Source organism: Schistocerca piceifrons, chromosome 1 (assembly GCF_021461385.2).
Source record: "Schistocerca piceifrons isolate TAMUIC-IGC-003096 chromosome 1, iqSchPice1.1, whole genome shotgun sequence".
NCBI lineage: Eukaryota > Metazoa > Arthropoda > Insecta > Orthoptera > Acrididae > Schistocerca > Schistocerca piceifrons.
Window position 1 is genome coordinate 1013109011 of NC_060138.1, and position 21247 is coordinate 1013130257.

At 38.0% G+C, this 21247-nt stretch overlaps 1 protein-coding gene across 3 annotated transcripts in view; it reads right to left on the reverse strand.

Annotated features, from left to right (window-relative positions):
- Window positions 1-21247, reverse strand: part of LOC124801998 (beta-arrestin-1) — a 522503-nt gene that overhangs the window by 49396 nt on the left and 451860 nt on the right. For all 3 annotated transcript variants that reach the window (XM_047263118.1, XM_047263136.1, XM_047263127.1), the window contains exons 5-7: window positions 17571-17764; window positions 17305-17483; window positions 1682-1817 (exon numbers count right to left, since the gene is read on the reverse strand). In XM_047263118.1, coding sequence (XP_047119074.1) covers window positions 1682-1817; window positions 17305-17483; window positions 17571-17764 — 509 coding nt within the window. The remainder of the gene's footprint in view (window positions 1-1681; window positions 1818-17304; window positions 17484-17570; window positions 17765-21247) is intronic.

The following is a 21247-nucleotide window of genomic DNA, read 5'->3' on the forward strand; positions in this document are numbered from 1 at the left end:
CCTAGAGATGTCGGTCGATCATGATACACTTACGACTTCAGGTAATCCCAAAGCCAATAACTGCACGGACTGAGGTCTGGGGACCTGGGAGGCCAAGCATGACAATTGTCATGCACAGTCACTGATGTTTTGTTGTCCAGTGCCATCTGTCAGACATTTTTTGAACTTTGTTGTTGTTGTTGTTGTTGTTGTTGTTGTTGGTGTTCGTTCCCCCCCCCCCCCCTCCCCCCAATAAAACCCCATGTCATTCCAAGCATGTGTGTCAATTTTTACCTCTCTACCTACATTATTCCATAATTTATTCAGTTTTCAAATTTATACCGACTTTTTGATCACCTGGTATTTGTCTGGGATGTAGTCTAGTAGGAAAGTGAAACATGGACAATAAACAGTTTGTGCAAGAAGAAATAGAAGCTTTTAAAATGTGGTGCTATAGAAGAATGCTGACGACTGGTTGGTTAGCTAACATAACTAATACAGAGGTACTCATTAGAATTGAGTAGAAAAGAAATTTGCGGCACAATTTGACAAAAAGAGGGAATCGGTTTATAGGACACATTCTGAGACAGCTAAGGATCACCAGTCTAGTAATAGAGGGTAGAGTGAGTGACTCTGTGTGTGTGTGTGTGTGTGTGTGTTTGTTTGGGAAGGGGGGGGGGGGGGGGTGGGGTGGAAATTGTAGAGTGAGACCAAGATGCAAATACGGTAAGCAGGTTGAAAAGAATGTAAGTTCCAGCAGTTATTCAGAGATGATGAAGTTTGCAAGGGACAGAGCACCATAGAGAGCTGCATCAAAGAATTCTTTGGACTGAAGCCTGCAACAACAAAGTAGAAGTAAATTCCAAAGAGTAATTGATTTTCCAATATCAATAACTGTGACGACCCTTCTACAGAAACTAAAAGTACCAACTTATACTGTCACTCACTCATTTTTAGTGTGGCAAAGATACGAGTGAAGTCTTCAACCATAAGCATCTCATCCTATCATTCCACCAAAGGAAACCAATTACATGAGCAGCTTGTTTTAAAATTGTGTCTTGTTACCACATACAGTACAGCAATCATGATGATATAAAAGTGGTCTCTCACAAATTTAGTAAACCTGGTTCTCCATTAGCTAGCCAGGAGAAAGGTAAGTGTGACTGTGGGCAAAACGTCCATTTTATGCATCTTTTGAAGGTTAATTTCAAGGATGTTGTGACTTTACACCCAAAAAACTTTTACGTTAACTAAAGATTGTTGCGGAACGTTATGAATTTACATTGTTGACAATTTGCAGGCAATGTTTGTCAAACAACGCATAGGATCTTTCTGGGGAACATAGTAAGGAATGAGGTTTTCCGATGTACGTAATTTTTTAGTTGGTGGAAGCTGCTGGACTGGATGTCCGCATTGGGTTCCCAGTGATAAAACTTGTAAGCTGAGGCACTGAGCCACATAGTGTGGAGTGTGGCTGCACTGATATGAGACCCTACCAATGGGAAGAAGCTAATGTCAGTACAGTCTCCCGCAACTTCTCTAGTCTCATCCTTTCTCCCATGTCTCTTCCCTTGTCCCAGAAGCTACAGACATCACATCACATCACATCGACACTAATTTCATTGGCTGTAACAAAATTGTTTAACGATTTATAATAATAAAAGTGATTTTAAGTGCTTCAGTAATTAGGAACAGCAATTACCTCTTTGTCCAATGATGCTTCTAAGTGCAGTTTATTTGGGCTCATCATAAATTCTTTACTAACTTCTACAGATGGTTGTTCACCCTGTTTGCTTGGTGCGTACATAATCTTCCGAATGGCGAGCCGTACTGAATTCCTGCCCAACAAAAAAAACACACTTTGTTAACAGCAAATCTTAATGATTCACATACTCCTGTTACTACTTTCAGTATCTGAAATTATTGTTATTAATATTATTATTAATATTTCCTCTTTCTCTCTCCCAAACTTAACAAGTAATTTCAACTGGAACATACAGGATACTCACTTTTGGGTGGCATGCCTTGCTTATGAGAGAGGGTAGTACTACTGATATTTGTCTGAATCACTAATTAACTAAAAACACAACACAACACAACACAACACAACACACACACACACACACACAACCACCAGTAATGACAAGTCTGCTTCATATTTTTACCTACACTAACATTTTGTTCAACACATGTCCGATACTGTGAAGCCAGTTTTTTTCCCAAATGAACTGTATATAATGCTCACACCTAGATCGTCACAGTTTTCTATTAATGTTTGTAATTTCTCAGTTTCCTTCAATTATTCTCGAGGAACACGTAGTCAATGAGCAAGCGTGTGGCCCATACCATGGAGTGTCAAAAACTTTCTACAATCTGCAGCAGAACAACAGTTCGTGATGATTCTTGTTTTTATTTTTTTCAGTATCGAAAATTTCATTTTTTTCTGCAATATCACTTACAAATGGAAAGAAATTCACCATCCTCTGATGCAATGGACCACAACAAGATGTGCCAAAGCCAGTCTCTGAACTTTGTGAACAAACTTTTATCACTTTTGCTGTTTAATTCTGTATTGTCATTTTTTCCCCGAATCAAATAACCCCTTACTTCAGACTGCATCTTTTACCACAACAGAAATCCACCCATGTAAGCTATAATTTGAAGCGCCCAGACAGTGAGTTATCCAACTGACGATGACCACTTTCTAGCCAGTAGTTATGAAAAACTGAAGGAAACTTTATGACAAGTAACAAAAGGAATGGTGCAGTTGTTAAGTCAGAAAAATCATTCAGCAGTAGGAGGTTACAAATTCATATCCAAATGTAGGATTTCAATGTCTGGCTTAAACCATTCCAAGCAAAAGGAACAGTTCCTTGAACTTTTTCTTTCCCCAGTCCTTACCAAAGCTCAGCTAATTCACTGCTCTAATGACTTCATTGTCAACTAGTCACTACCATCTACCTACCTTCTCTTTTGACAACCTACATATGTGGAAAGTGAAACTAATAAATAGATAATCTAGAATGGTTGAAACTAGGCATTTCTGAATGGTCGTCTCAACAGAAGCACTAAACACAAAACCTTCCATACAGGAAATTAATGTTAAGAGTCCTCAAGCAGCCCATACACTGAAATACTGACTACACAGATAAAGGCAACGACTCCCTGAAAGGAAGAAGTGCTGCATTGGCAATAGCTACACAGACAAAAGATACAGAGCTTGGCTAGCTTTCGCAATGCACTTCCTTTATCAAGCTTGTTGGAAAAAGGTGCTTGAAAAAGGAAGTGCATTCTGTAAGTTAGCCAAGCTCTGTATCTTTTGTCTGTGTACCTATCGACGACACAGCGCTTCTGCCTTTCGGTGAGTCGTCCCTTTATTCCTACATAATTTGTAATTCTCAACCAAAACTTTCCATACATTATTGTGACTACACAGGTATGTAGAAGTTGGCCAATTTGTTTTGGTTCTGATTCATCAATGTTCACAATACATTATAATTCTTTATGTCTCATCTTCTTTTTTTAAAATTTTGCCTTTCATCCAACAACACAGGTAATTTTAAAATAGCATCATAATCGGAGATGACATCAGTATCATTAATCTATCAGTAATGAACAGTAATGTCTTTTCCTTTCAAGCCATATTTATGCCTTATGGACTGCATGAGACTACCTAGAATTAGGGTTTAACATCCTGTTGGCAATCATCATTACATTACATTATCTAGGTACCAGTTAGTGTATCAGACAGAAAGTTAAGATTTGTCTCTCCATCCACAGCCCACCTCATGGAGTGTGGCAGAGATTACTTCGGGTACTATTATTTGAAAATTCCTTCCCCATTCCGTACATGAATGGCGTGCATAAATATGTCTGTCAGTAAGTCTGTGTGTGAGCTACAATGTATCTAATTTTACTACCGTGGTCATTTCTTTTCAGGAGATGTATGTGAGAGGAAACAGCATGTATATTGTGTCATCTTTGAACAGAATACTCAAGTGGAGGATTTGTCACGAATTACACTTCCTTAGTAGTTTTCAACTGTATCTCTGGTTTCTGCTGTCCTACGACAAATTCTATGTGGTCATGTCACTATAGATGTTGCATGTACCACACATGTAACACTTAACAATGGCACTTCCAGAAACCACCCATCATACTGTTAAACAATATTGGGTCTTCCCCATGTTTATGCACAAACCTTAATTTTTTTCTCTTCCACTGATGTTAACCTGGTAGTCCTTGCATCAAGTGCCAATCCTTTGCAGATCTTCCTACAATTTTTGGCATTGCCACTACCCCATATACAACTACAGCCAGCCTCATGTACAGGGTCCCTGTTAGTAGACACCCAAATCTGCAACTACAATGGATTTACTTATTTTAGTTAATGGAGTTTTGTCCAGGATCATAGGCCCATGGCTACATTTGTTTTTGGGGAGATACAGAGATTTTAAAGAATCAAAATTTTACAAAATATTTGTTTAACAACAATAATCAGCAGCAACAAAAGCTTCTACTATCTGATGTCCTCCAGTACAGTTTCTATCTGTGTACCATTTCTCAAAAACGAAAATATAGTGACATCTGCAGAAATTCACAGCTGCAGCTGTCAGACTAATCACCACCATCACTTGGCTAATATTCTCTGAAACAGCTTTTTTATAATGTTGTCCCTTAATGACTTTTTATGACATCAACAAAGCCATAAGTCAGAACTACTAAATGTCTTCAATTATGTTTTACACAATTTCAAATTATGCTGAAGGCCAATTTAATGCAATATTTAGTGCATCAAAATAAAAATCAGAGCTCTTCACAGATTGTCGGTTCTAGTTCATGCGAATCATGCACAATATATTGATTGAATGGTGTTGACAGAGATATACAAGGGCTAAAAACATACAAAAACAAAAATCACTATAAAAATAACAAAATAAAAATTGAACAGAATGTTGCTGAAGATTGAGTACAAATGTGAAAATATAGGCAACGTACACTGAAAGTTACTTTTATCAATACTTTTAATATTAATTAAAAATAGTGTCTTTAAATAAAGCTTGTTATCTGAATCTATGTATTTTGACTCTCTCTCTCTCTCTCTCTCTCTCTCTCTCTCTCTCTCTCTCTCTCTCTCTCTCTGCCTCCCACCTCCACTAAACAGAGCCAACTATTGTGTTAGTTGATAATGGAAACAAACTACTCACAAGACCTATTATGTCACTGTGAATAAGGCTGGTTCTGATTTACAATAAATGTTAGTAATGATGGTTATAATTTCTAAAAAGGAAACCAAAGGCAAAAACTTGAATTAGAAGATGATATCTGATGGAATAAATGTGGGTTAAAAGACTGATATGAAAACACACAGATGAAGTGTGAAATGTTAGGGTGGCAAGGCCTTCCCACCTGGTAAACTGGTCATCTCGTCCAAGTCTTTTTAGTTGATGCCAGTTTGACAACTTGCATCTTAATGAGGATGGAATGTTGAAGACAACACAACGCCCAGTCCCCGAGCGGAGAAAATCTCTGAACCAGCCGGGAATTGAACCTGAGCCCCCCCACACGACATTCTGCCATTCTGACCAATCAGCTATGGAGACAGACAAGAGAGAGATAATTTCAAGCAATGTTATATTGTAGATGAACGCAACTGTTATGTTAGTTCTACCACATGAAAAGAGCACTCCAAACTGAAGCAACTAATTAAACTGATCAAGTGCTTACAACCGATCTTAGTTTGACAAGAAGTGCGAAAAACTGAATAGAATTATACCTGCAGCTCCAGTTGCCTTTCCTCTGCCATGGGATATTACTTTTTTTTACTTATTTCAACAATTATATGCCACTTTGGTGTCTGTAAACCAGTTTTAGAGAGAAAGAACCATAGTACATGGGTGAGTCATCTATAAACACGGAAAATTTTTTATAATTTTGAATTTAAGCTTCAGAAAAATTCGTGCACATGGATTTATTTTTCTACATAATCTTCTGAATGAGAAATATTTTTTTTTCCCAGAGAATAGGCTGTTTCTTGATCCCATTTTTGTAAAATGAACGTGGCTGCGACAGCAGCCAGTTGGGCATGAACACTTTGACAGCACCCGCGTTGAAAAATCTGTGTTGTCCTCTGATTGCTTCCTTTCATGGTTGAAACAAATGAAAATCTCAGGGCGATAAGTCTAGATTATGAAGCACATGGTCTGGAACAATCCCTGAATTTTTTGTCAAGTTTGGGCACCTGTGTGGTATTGAGTGTTGGCATCCATCTTGCGGACACTTTCTGAAATCTGTTGTCAGTATCTGAGCCCTACTATAGTTTATGTCAACCTCAGTAGCAATTTTTACAATTGTTATTCAATGATCATCTTCAATAAGCTGGCTAACAATGCAAATATACTTTGTCATGTTGATCCACAGGTGACGTGTTAGTTGTCAAATGTTTCTCATCCTTGTAAAAACTGTCTCTCGTGCACACACCCTAGTCTTGGACAGGGTGGTGTCCCTGAACCGTGCCAAGAGTCTTTCCAAAATGTCGGACAATTTTACACCCTATTTTTTTGAGAAACTTTATTACAATGTGCTGCACAACAGATGACAGTACCTCTCACTCTGACACTGTGATTCTGACTAAAGAAATGGTATGACAACATTCCAGTTGTGGAGTAAGTTATTGGAAACAAGGAGCAGAGATTGCACTGCTCTCCGTAAACAAAAACGGTGCTTAAAATAAAAATTCCATTTTATATTTTATTCGCCTTGTACATTCTTCTTCAGTGAAATAATTTTGGAAAATTTAATTATGGATTCTGGTCTTCCTTGTGGAATTCTCCATTCTGGTATAACTAATGAGTGAGTGTACAGACAATTTATCTACATACTGACTTTGAGTAAGAGCAAAGCTTCTCTGGAGTTTTCTTCAGACTGGCAGATGTAATTTTACTTTCCAATTCAATTAACACTTCTCAAATCGTTCGCCTTACATACATGTGAGATCAGTTCTACTTTTATTTGTCAACAAGGTTTTAGCTTTACTTAAATCTCTGAATAAGCTCTTCATTTCAGTACCAACTTTATAACATGTCTAACCCATCACTTACATCTGCCTTAAGCATATTTGTACAATAATAGTTAATTTTATCCATTGATATTCTACATTTCTCTGCTACACACAGGAAATCTGACGTTGAACCTGTAGGTAATGTGTAATTCACTCCTTGTCACACTTGCTAATCAGAATTACCTTCCTCATTTCTTGATATTCTTTTTTGCACCTGTAGTTACCAATGTTATGTAATAACATTCAGTCATTCCCTCTTCTGTGTCTACTGAATTGAGAAGTTCACACATGTTTGTCATCAGGATATCCAAGACATTACTGTTCAGAGTCCATTCTCTGTCTGCTGAAGGTAGTATTGAAGCAAGTACAAGATCACTTCATTCTCTGTCCCTGCCATTTGTTATATTATTTTGCACTCAGTGATGGGAAGAAAATGATGCTAAAAAACAAAGTTCGTACAATGGAAAGACGAAAGCTCACTTGAGTTCTTTTCACTATTATTTAAATTCATCTTCGCTTCATATTTAAATTCATAAAATTATTAATGCAGGAATTGTATAACAGATTCTGTTAAAACACTACTAATAGAATAGAATGAAGGTTTAATTATTAGAGACAAAATTGGAGCTGGCTGGTCACCAATACATGGATGAGCAAGCCATTCATAACACGTTAAAATCCCCTCCCCAACAATTTAACACCCATTAACAATAAGGCAATGAGTGACAGAGTACAAGCTGGAGTGGACAAGGAGTAAGACATCACACTGAACATATATTACACATGTCTACTGAATGAGAGTCTAGTGTATTACACAATTCACTGACTCACTTGGTTTAAAAAAGGCGTCGGGGGAGTTTGCGCTCTCTCTCTCTCTCTCTCTCTCTCTCTCTCTCTCTCTCTCTCTCTCTCTCTCCCCCCCCTCCCCCCCCCTACACACACACACACACACACACACACACACACACACACACACACACACACACACACACACACACCAGTAAGAGAATTTTTTCAACAGCTCTGATTTCAGAGTGTAAAATGTGAAATACTTAAATTTAAATAACATGCACGTCATACTGAGGAGATATACAACACAGAATATATGATTTTCTATCAGGCATCAGATAGTAAATGGAGATTCACCAAACATGGACTGAAGAGCAACAATCTTTACATTTTCCTACTGCAAGGCTTATTTGCTTACATTGTACATTGGTATATCATAACCCCAATAAGTCCAAATCCAAAAGCATGGTCGTAAATGAAGAACAACATATAACACGAAATTATGTTTATTACGAATGCCAAAGGATGGACAGAACTGGTTTCCTATTTGGAGAGTGCTGCTATTTATACAAACACTGAACTTCCAGACTAAGCAAACATTACAAACATTGTAAATTTTGAGAACTAAACAACAAATAATTCATTATGGTCACGTTTGAATTGGTGTCCCACAGCAGTCTAGCCAGCAATGCTAATGGCTATGCCATGCTGCATGCAGCCCATGTCATGGCACTGCTCCCTCTCCTGGAGAAATATCAAGATGCTGTTTCAGAAGCCCTCATTGGAGCCAACTACAACACCCTTTATCTAGATCTTGTCAACGGTCCTCTGTACAGCAGTGTTGGCAGATCCTCTTCGCTATGGAGAAAAGAGACGGTAGCCTCTTCTGTTGTTTCGCAATCATCTTTAGTTTTCTTGAACGAGAAACCCTCATCAGTCTGCATTTCACGATTGTAGTAGGAATTCCTCTGGAGGTCATGGATGATGTCTGTGTGATCTTGTCTTTGACTTCATTTGTCACGACCGACAAACCACAAACAACAATATATGGTTCAAAGTTGCACAGTATTAAGTTTTCTGACAGTCTCACTTTCCAAACTGGCATAAAAGTCCATACCAAGTCTCCCAGGTTTTATCTCACTGTCCTGTGATTCACATCAGTCCTCCTCCTGGACATCCAGGGTCCATATGTGAACTAGCTTAGCTGTCTTGCTTCATCAGTCTTGGTGATGGGATGCTTCAAGTAGTCAACCTGCTTATAATACAGTTGAAACAAGAACAGTGTATCCACTTTCATTTTGGCCTCACAGTCATGGAGAAGAAAAATGGAGTTAGGTCTGTAGTGCCTCGCTCTTCTGCGTCATATGAGAATGTCATGATGGGCAGCACTGCATCCTAATCTCTCTTTTGACATAAACGTGCATCAAGAGCATATCCAACTATGTCTTATTAAAGCATTGTACGAGGACATTTGCCTGTTGGTTGTAGGCAATTGTTATCTTGCAGGTGATATCACAATGTGAAATTACTTCTGTTACTAGTCTTGACAGGAAATTTGTTACACGATCGGAGATGGTCAAACGTGGTTCTCCGTGCTTCAAAATAATGTCTTCTGCCATGACTCTTACAATTTCCAGAGCTTCAGCAGTGAGCACAGGTTTGTTGCCAATATGGAGAGTGAGGTAGTAATTGCTGACTATTATCCACTGATTACTGTTCTCGACTTCAAGAACATCCCCAAGAGATTGATTACAGTTCAGTGAAATGGTGCTGCTGCAAACTGGTACCCGAGGTCCTGGAGGTAAGAGTGGCACATGTTTCTGTCGCTTCCATCTTTTCAATGACTCGGTGTATAATGGTTTGGTAGAGCCCTGGCCAGTGATACCTTTGTCTGGCTCTATCTTGAGTTTTCATGAATTCCGTGTCGTCAGATGTTGTGGAAAAACTCCAGGATAGCTGGCTGTAAGTGAGCTGGGGTGACAAGCAACCATTTCTGCATCACTGGATCATAGTTCCTTTTATACAATCTTCCATTTATTAATTGGATGGGTCATCTTCCTGCAAATTTTCTAAAGTTTTCAGCTACTAGATTTTCCCTGCATTCAGCAGCAATGCCATTTAATGCAGTGATGATAGATTTTGTCTATGTTACTGCGGTCCACTGAAAAATTCCATGAAAGACAGTTTGTGTTCTTGTGTTTGCATCCATTTTTGTACATCACTGTGACATCATGCTCCTAAAGTCTTAGCGCCCATCTCACCAGTTGACCCAATGGATCCTTCAGGCTAGACATTCAGCACAGAGAACAGTGCTCCACTGTAATGGTGAATTGTTTGCTTGTTGATGGTCCACACAACAGCAAGGCACACTTTCTCGGTTACAGAACAGTCCCTCTTGGATTTGGAGAGTATTCTGGAAGCATAAGCTATTGCCTTCTGAGCAATTTCCTGAATTTATACCATACTTGCCTCCTATCCCAAAACCACTAGTGTCAGTGTACAGTTTCGTCTTGGCATTCTTGTCCTGAAACCAAAGAATATGTTATAACTTACTTAAGGAGAAGGAACGGTCTCTCTATCACTTCAAGGGAAAATTTGTCATCACCCTGCAGTAATTTTTACAATTCCTTTATAAATCACCATAGTATGAGCATCTTCTGACAAAACTTCTCACATCATGAATGTACTGAGGAGTCTGACAATCCACGACTGCTGTCAGTTTCTGTGGGATGTGGTGGGTTCCATCACCATTCATCCATTATGTGCCCCTAGCTTTTCATTTTATGGATGGCTAAGGGGTACTTTTTTGGATTCAGTCAGAGGCCTGTAGTCTTAAGACACATCAACACGATTGTCAGGTGGCTTAGATGTTCTTCAAGTATCTTTAAAAAAATGACAATATCACCCAGATAGCAAAGGCATGTCGTCCATTTAATGTGTTGGAGCAGGTTGTCCATGCTATGCTTGGAGGTTGCTGGAGTAATACATAAGCCAAACCACATAACTGAAGTCCCACTGGCCGTCAGGATTTATGAAGCCAATCCTTTTCTGGCCAGCTTCAATTTGCCAGTAGCTTGTCTACATGTCCATAGTTGAGAATACTTTGCTTCCTTCAAGCAGTCTAGGACGTCATCAATATGCAGCTACAGGCACACATCATTTTTCACGATTTTGTTCAGTTGTCAGTAGTTGAGGAAGAAATGCCATGTGCCATACTCTGTCTCCATGGAGACCACAGAAGCAGACAGAGGACACTTTGAAGGTCCTCTGTCATCATCTTGCAGCATCTTCTCCACTTCCTCCCAAATTATCCATCTGCCTGCTAACACCACCTCGTACGAGTGCTACTAATAAGTGGATGATCCCAGTGTTGATAAGGTGTTTTACCCTGGGCTGTTTGGCCCATCTTCACTCCATTCTGGATTCATAATCATCAGAAAACTGATGCAGAATGGCTAGCAGTCACCAATGTTGCTCCTCTGTGATGCCAGATCCTACTGGCAGTTCAAAAGTACCTTCCTCCATTGCGTTGTTCACAGTGGTAGCAGAGCCCAATTATTTGTTGATGGCACTAAACTGCCTTTCTTGCACCGGTTCAGATGTTACCACACAAGTACCTTTAGAGATGAGTTGTGGCTGCTCATGATAATTAGTGATTGAATGTTGCCCTTGACCACTCTGCACTGCTGACAATAGTTGTTGGCATGTAGATATCTTTTTTGAGTTCTGTAGCTTTTTGCTATTGACAAAAGCTTTACAGTTTAACTGAACACTTCAAATGACGATTGGAACTCTTCTCATTTACAGCGGCTGGATAACAATGTCTCCAATGGCATAAAACTGCCCAAAGCAGTCATTGTTATGTGTGCTTGCTGGAACAGCTCCGTCAGTCTGGAACCATTATTTTGCACACTCTATGACTGCTTGTGAAGCCTGAAGAAGTATCATCAGAGAATAACATTATGACTACATTAGACTACAACAACAAATTCGAAAGGCTGTGTTCTGTTTTTGATAGTTATTCTTGAAATGCATGTTTGTGTTGGGTGGATGTATTTCCCATTACCAGCCATCAGTACAGTCACTTTCATATCACAAACATAAGCCGCTGTGTCAAAAAGTAGCACCCGGACAGATTGGCCATCATTAGTACATCATTAGTTTTCTTGACATCTTCATGACTGTTGTCCATGCAGGATTTTCTTCTGGGGTGGTCTCACATCCATAGCTGGTTACCTTGTTTAGTTTTCTCAATTCAGCAGCTAAGCATTAGTGGTACCTCTGTACGTCAAAGGCGAACAGCTTCAGCATGTTGAAGAGTGACCTTGCCAGGGCACGGCAATGAGTGTTGTCTCATAAGTTAACTATAATCATCTGCAGTTGACTAGAGTGTAAAGAACAGTTGTGATGATTCAATGTCTAGTGATATAGCAGTCATCAAACATTCATTTTTCTCTGCGGTAGCATACAATGTGTCAACAGTGAGAACATATTGGCATATTGTCCTCCATCCTCAAAATGTCTCCTCCTGCATGGCATTATACTTGGTGGAGGAGATGGATGTATATGCACTTGTCAGATGCTGCATTGTGTGGATGCAGCACGTGCCCAAGTTGGCCAAGTTCATTCTTACTGGTGCATTTGATTGTTGGCAGAGATTGGTCCTAAAGACTGATATATTACTTCTTCAACATTCTCTATTGCCTCCTGACATATGGGATCGACATTCATGGCTGCTATCTCTCATTTACCAGTTACAATAGTTCTGACTGCCATAAACTTCTCCATCTCTTCTCTTAGTGATCTCACACAATTACCATAGGGACCTCATTCCTGAGACAGTCATACTTTTTTCGTATGACTTTTTTTGTTGGATTTCCTTGACGTGCTGGCAACACTTGATGAATTCTTCGGTTCTTGTGACAGCCTCTACCAGAAGAGCTTAGTAAACATCTTCGATGACTCCTTTCATCAAGAGAGAGATTCTGTCGCCTTCTGTCATATTTAGATTCGCAATGTGGCTTACAGCCAAAATATTCTGTATATAAGACTATTGTTTTCCTGTGACATTAGGCCCTATTCTCCAATTGTTGTTCTGCTAAGCAGACTTGCTGCTGTTTGTTACCACATGTTTTCTTCAGATCAGCCTGAGATTTGTCCAAGCTATTGACTATCTCTTCATTATTCTCAGACCAATGCTGGGCAGTGTCATCCAGCTGAAAGCAAACATTTGCCAAACACTCAGGATCTCCAGTAAACTATGTCACATTGTAAACACGCAAAGTTCAGTTCTGAAAGCAGGGTCCTCAACTGAGTGCAACAATTAGCACTGAGAGCACATTTATTACAAACACCAATGTACAAACAGAACTGAATTCATGGACACAGAATGTTGCTGTTTACACAAAATCTGAATATCCCAGAATATGCAAACATTACAATCTTAATAAATTTCAAGGAACTTCCAAGAAATTATAAATAGTAAATAAACACTCCTATATTTCTGGAAGAATAAATCGACAGTAGCACAGATTACAGAAGTAAGGAAAGATCTAGAAAGAAACATCAAAGAATCAGAAATAGCAGAAAGAAACCATTTTTAAAATAAAATACTAAATTTGGAAGGCTTTCAAAGCAGAAGAAATAAAAAAATCGGGAGCAACATGGACAGAAGAAAGGAAGAGACTTCATGGGGAGAAAATGAGGGAATACCAGAAAAATGAAACAACAACAAAGGAAGATGAGGAAATGAAGTTGTTAATGTGATCCTAGTTGGTCAATATGATTGTAAAAAACTGGTGGTGGTCAAGTTTGATGTGGAGACGGCAGCACAGCAGCCAGCAACACTAACTGCTACACAGAAATGCATGCAGCACAGCTTGTGGCAGTGTCGTCGTGATCCTTGAACTATGACCTTTCTGTGCATCCATAGATAATAGCGACCTCACGTACTGGCAGTCTGTGGTTGAGGAATTTTAAATTTTTCAAACATTTTCATCTTTTCCTTTTTTGCCTTCAGGTGTATGAAACATGTTAATTCAACTCTCAACTGAACAGGGCCCAAAAAGTGCATCAGAGTTTTGAAATTAAGTTTAGTCTATTTCATTAACAATGCAGATCATTAGATCTCACATATGACAAGCATACTGCCAAATGGGGTGATGTCGACTGAAAAGTTCAAAAAAAATTTCTATTAAATGACAAGGAAACACTTATTTCTGTTATGATATTTACCGTTCAAAAGTCAATTTATGGAATGGCTAAATGTGTAATACTCCTAAGCTCTATCTTCAAGGAGCATTTTTTTCTCCAATTTTATAATGAGGTAAAACATTTCCTTGTGTGACCAGAATAAAACAGCTTGTATGCACTGGTCCTTCACAATGACAGATAAATCAATAACAAAAGATAATCTATTATACTTACTATTTATAGAACCATAAATTAAACTTTGCAAATTCTTGGTGAAATCAGGATGAAGCAGACAGTCTTGTCTCGAGCAGTTATTTTGTGAACAAATGTCCAAAACTCATCTCTGTTCTTAAGTTAAAGATGTGTGGTAGTATGCAACCCCTAAAATAGGTGGAATTATAGCTCTGTATGCAGTGTGCAACATATGTCTCAAAGGGGGTTAAAAGACAGAGATAGCTGATTTATAATTCTATGGAAGTCTCCTGAACAAGATGGAAACTAAACTGATCTCATTACAAGTGCAAATGGCATGCACTGTAATAGTGACTGCCTTAAATTGGTGGCTAAAGGAAGATTATGGTTCAACATCTCATCAACACTGAGGTCATTAGAGACAAACTCTGATTTTGATGGATCTTGATCATGCCTTTTCAAAGGAACCATGCCAGCCAATAACTTAAGTGGACCGCCAGACTGACACCTGATGGCTGTCCTCCTGAATACAAGTGCAGGATCTCAACACTGCACAACCTTTCTTGGTCCTTAATTGGTGGCAAATAAGTGGGAGGTAGAATTTGTCACTTACACTGATCATTACCCCTGGCAACACTACAGCTGCCATTTCAATGATGGACCCAACTTCTCAGCAGAGGTGGATGAAGTACTTACGAAATAATTTCCTTGTGGAGATGGTCTAAGTGCAGAGAAATAGCTCTTGGCTAAGCCCAGATAAGAAATGAGTTAAAATGAGGCTGAGTGTACATTCATATGGTGGTGAAAGTAATATTTTAGTGCTGGTTTATCCATAGGTGATGAAAGCAGTGCAGTGCCATTGTACCCCCAACAAAGTTAATATATCATATTAGTTGTAAAAATCTTAACTCGTGCTACAAAAATTATAGGTATCATCAATACCGAACTAAGTGTACTGTTCAGATGAATAACATGAACATATCGGACAACTGATAGGATACAGTCAATAAAAATTATAGTTGTTTAAGTAAGGCATTATTTCAACAACACACATTACTTTACTCAAACAATCAAATACATAAGGCTAAGAGGTTAAACAGAAGGTCCTTCACACATTATGCCCGGTGTATTTCTTGAGCTGATCGAAGAAGTAGCTTGATTATGGCAGTGGAAATTAATGAAAAATATGCAAATTACTCCAGTATGCTCAAAATATAATATGCACACTTATTGCGGGACCAGTACCATGTATCCATCAATGACTCTTGTTACCCCACTTATCCAAAACTTAGATCTATAATTTTTTAGTTAGCAAATAGATAACAATAAATGATTACTGATGTCATTCTGAAGTGGTGCACCTTATGTAAATTTTCAGAGCAGTACAACAGAAAGCATAATGTGTTGATTCTAAATAACTGGCTTGAGTATGTGCATATGTCCATAAATTATTTGGAACATCAATATTTGTCAGAATTAAGTCCTTCGTCATTTTTAGTTTTGGAGAGCCACAACTGATTCAGGACCAGTAGTGGGCAGAGCATGTGCTTGTAAGTTCAACCGATGATGTCATGTGGGTAAATTTTTGCAGTTGAATTCTCAAGCAGTGCATGGTGTAACTACTTCACTTCTGCTCAAATTCTATGCTTGTTTCTGGGCACAAGTAAGCTAAGCCATTGTGGTAATTAGAAAATTTTGTAGACTGTGTTTTCATGAATCTTCAATACTTTTTGGGCTTATATGGGGTTTCAGCAACTAAAAAATTTGGAGTACTTTAACATTCTTGTGGACTTTTGCATATGAAACATTCTGGTAGAATGTTGCATATGAAATACGATCCGCAGGTTGTAAGGATGTGTGCGCCCCTCCCAAACCTCATCATGGTGAATTATGAATGCAGATCCTAGAGTGGGAGGACAACTTATTTTACCACACTTTCTACAATGTGATCGGTTGATTAGATAATTAATATGAAAACACTGAACAGAGGAGGTCACAAATAATAACCTCAGTTTTTCCCCCACAAATACAAACAAATGTGGACCAACTCAATTAGGTCAGAATGCAGTTCTAAACAAAGGTCCTACTGTCTATTACGATCAAGTTATAATTCATAACCGACCAGTAAGCATCTCCCAGCATATAATCATTTTCTTATTTAATTACATGTCCCATACATCACAATAGCATGAACTGAGATGCATATGGGAAAGGAGAATTAGAACCTAAGAAGAAGTCAAGAGTAGTGTTTTATGAGCACACAATTGAAGAAAATTTTCAAATTCGCAGGAATTTAATGTATGTTAACCTTTCAGTATCACAAACAGATGGAAAATATCAGTACAGCTGCATCAAAGCTAGTTTCATGGGATTTAGAAATTAAGAATTAAAGAAGGGTTTTATCCCAATAGTTGCTGCTGCGCAATTAAACTTCATATACATATATTAACATTTCCCATACTTAATGCAAATAGTTTCACCATCATATTCAACCTTAATTCATCCTGCCACCCTGTTCCCCCACCCCTCTTTTGTTGTTTAAAAAAATCAAAGATAGGTGATAATTTACTATTTACTTTCTTCTGCAGGATATCATCACACACAGCATTCCACCTGAAATCATGCAGCTATGAAATTTCAAATAGCTACTTACTGAGGGCTGAGACTGAGTATTACAATAAGAAGAAAAGGATAAGAAGCTTCCCAAATGAATTTGAAACAAATCACTGTAAAAGAGTCAACCCATCATTTACTACCAAGGAAAAAGTTCTTGTTTTTAAACATTGCATTCATTTTATCACATTTGTTTCATAACATGCAGACAAAATAAAAATCCACATAAACATTAATATTAATATACAGGAACTTAACATCACATGAAATACAAGGCAGAGTTTCTAAATGTTGGAGACTAGATAGGTTTAAAATACAGTTTTCCATCACTGCACTCACCACAGATGAAAATGACTGTACATCCCCTCAACAGTTGTCCGACTTCCAAGGAAACTTCAGTAAGAGCGAGAAAGTTCATTAAATGAAATACTACTAGAAAAAATTTAATACAGAATATAATTTCATTTTATACAACTTACCGCTTATGTGGCTTATCATCTTGAGACTCTCCGACAAAAGCTTTCAGTTCATAGTCCACACCACAAGGTTTTCCTGTATCACCTGGTGCTGGCTGGAGAGTTACTGAAGCAGGACAGTGGGGAGGTAGTTCAAAATAAAACGGATATGCATTTGGTCCTAGTTTCTTGATTAAACGCTCCTGTAAAAGTGTAATTCTGAAGTAAGATAAGTAGCTCTTTAAAAAAATAATTCATATAAAATCCTAAATACAGATCCATAACAATACCTGCAGTCTTGTAAGTGGCCTCTTTGATGTGCTGCTATCCTGGGGATAAATCTGTTCTGATGCAAGGTACAAATCTTTCCTGAAAGTAAGTCCTAGGACATCCAGATCCTCACGACCATACCGAAAAGCAGCAAGAACATGACCAAACACCTTCCGGTCTTTAACGTAATCTGGGTCGATAAGTACCACTCCATCTAAAATTAAGAAAGACATTACCAATATAAAGAGCATGAACACTGGGGACAAGAATCAGCATGTGAGAAACACACAAAATGAAAATACACTAAAAACATCAAACTGTTAAAAGCATATGTAAGAAATTTTGGTCTTAATAACTAGTCAAAAAACACAAAAAATATAGAACAAGCATTCTATCTCAGAAACAATCCCACAATATTTGAAATCTTACACAGTGTCAATTACATACAATACTTTCAACATACTATGTAATATTTACCTAAAATATTACAACATTTGAATGAATAGTGTGAAAAGAACACCGCCACTGTAATGTGACAAAAGAATTCAACAAGTGGCGAATTGAAGCCCTCAGAATTTAGTAATAGAGACACACTAATTTTAATTTATTTTCCTTTAAAAATATAAAACCTAAGTACATAAGAGTTACACCTGCGATATATTCCACTAATGAGAACGCAAGAAATTTATTTTAATTTATGGATGTCCATCTTATTGCATGGATAAGGGACTTCAGCTGGTGATGTATATAAGAAAGAGTACCACCACAGCTACATCTTCAGCACGTCTTTATTCTGCCACATGACTAGTTTCGATGGCACATTACCACCATCCTCAGGACAATAACAAAATGCCAATATTTGAAAACTAAACAACTATAAAACAACTAACATGCAATATTATGGTACACTATTGTATTAGTTGAAGTAACCTTAAAGTAATATTCTACAAAGCACCAAAAGAGCACACATTTCAATACCAGCATTTTCTTTCTTGCGCTAGTCCAGAAATGCGTAAGTGTATAAAACACAAGAACAGAATAAGCCTGAACCACAGTCACAAAATACAGGGCTGTTGTCATATGCAAAAACAATGGACATCTGAAAAGGCAACTTTCGCTCATTTCAAACCAAATCATTAAAACAACACAGTATAAATTTAACTGAGTGTTCCAAATATCAGACATAATCCAATGAAAAATATCCACTGATGTTTAAAGACATATGCCAAAGATGTATACATGATGTAAGAACCTAACGGTAAAAGCTAACCACAGACCCGTAGCAACTGCACATGAACCACACAATTTTGTGACAACCTGTCTCCACGAACTATAAAATCCCTCCTCTCAAAACTCTTGATAACTGTGTACCCTTAAATAACCAAATACACTGGGCCGCAAATATTATGTTCACTATTACAACCTTGTGTGATAAACACGAACACCTAACCCCATGAAACAAAACTAAAATATCCACTTGAAACAGTATATTCCTCCATAATAATGCCCTCCTGGAGATAAAACCTGGGAACCCATATAGGTGCAATTCCTCCCCCCCCTCCCCCTCCTCCTCCTCCTCCTCCTCCTCCTCCTCCTCCAACACCATACCCCTACCCTCTGCACTGTAATGTTGATGTATTTTTTGTTTGGTGTAGAGCAGATTTTTAATTATAGGGTATACTAAGCCTGACATCATATGATGATTGGTGTTTTGCTGGTAGTAGTCTAGATTTATGCAAAGATAAGATATGGAGTGCTCATAGCTAATCCTGGTGCTGGTATGGTTTGATTTTATTTCAGTAGTGGTGTTTCTTCTATGGTTAGCATTATGGTTCTTATGATCACACAGGCCCAAGTGTTTACTGGTCATGGAACTAGTACTTTGGTACATTCCAGATATATACCTTTTCGGCTTGTGCTGTTATTTGGGTTAGCTTTTGTTTTATTACAACATGAAATTTTAACAGCGATGTCATTCTTCCACCAACCTCTTCAATATCTGTAGTTTTTGTCATTGGTTCGAGTATATAGTGTTATAAATATGGATCTTGGTTTTAGACTCCAGGATGTTTTGACATAACATATTGGTTCATTTGGTATTGCATCATTCTATCCCTCCACGTCTATTCCAACTTCCCTTCACTCCTGCCTTCTAACCCCTTAGTTCGTGAACATTACTTTCCCCCTCCAGTCTGCCTAGTTTTTTGTGCATAGAATTTTTGCAGTAGGTACTGGGAGATGAAGAAGCTTGCACAGGATAGAGTAGCATGGAGAGCTGCATCAAACCAGTCTCAGGACTGAAGACCACAACAACAACAACAGAATTTTGTTGATATTTGATGGTTAGGACATGGGTAGGATTGGCAGTTAAGGTGATAATTTACCATGATGCTGGCATATGGTGAAGATGGAGGCCTGTTGATGGTGAGAGGCTGCCTACTTTATGTAGGGAATGTTTGATATCACTACACAAAGGTACAAGCCAGTCACTGTCACATAGCTTCTGTGGTTTTAGTGTTTTTTCTTGTTTTTATGCCCTTTAGGTAGGGTCACCATGTGCTTTGATAATTGTATAAGTTAGTGTAATGTGGCATCACAACTTCTATATTAGTCCTTAGTACTTTCTACCTATGGTTGTTGCATTCTTGTGATTAGTTTTGGAAATGAAATGATTGTTGTGATAGCAGTTCATTTTCATTATGACTATATTGGTATGGTCTTATTTCTTCTAAAGCGTTGTTTATTTGTACTACAATGTTCCTTAGTCTACTTACCGTACATAAAATTTTGGGTTCTTTATCATAATCCTAAGCTATGATTTTAGTATGTCTTTGGTGCAGTATTTACATGTTTATAGATATTTGATTTATTCTTTCATCATCTGTGGGCAATTATGCGTAAAGCATGGGGTAATGCTTTGCTTTACTAGGTTTCTGTAAGTTTTTGACTGTATGGCATTTCCACTGGTTATAGCCTGTTGGCTATTGTAGGGATATGTGCTTAGGCCTACCCTCCCACATACTCATTTTTGGATATATGTATTAGCTTGCCTAATTTATTCGTACTGGTCTCTCTGGTTCATAGTGTTTGGCTGTAGTAATTAGTCCTGTCACATTGATACATAGGTCCACGAGTTTTTAGTAACCATGATCAATGGTGGGTTACCCACTGTTATTCCTGCTAGTGCTAATATGTCCTGCTATGTGGTTTTTCTAGATGTGTTTTTCTTTTGAAGTTATGGTATCTTCATATATAAAACTTCCTTCTAGAAACATCTTCCTATATAGTTAGACATTTTAGTAACATTTGCAAGTACCAGCTGATAGGGAAAATGGACTGTTTTGTCATATATTCTGGATTTATGTTTCTTACTGACAACCCTAATTGGTTCTGGCTAGTATTTGGTTCTTATTTATCTACAAAAAATCCTGTTGGAGGAACATCTGCAACTAAGCATTATACCAGAGGGTGAAAAACAATGCTACAGTTTTAAGGTTCTTTTATTTAGAACACGACCGATTTCAGGCTCAGGTATCACATCACGTGTTATACTGAAAACAGCAGGAGACCGGAGATGATGATAGCTTTTACATGGAGTAACACACACAAAAAAGCAAAAAAGTTCCATAAACATTTTAGAAGCCACTGGTCAGGCTACATGCTGTAAAACCTAAGTCAATGACAAAATGACACCAGG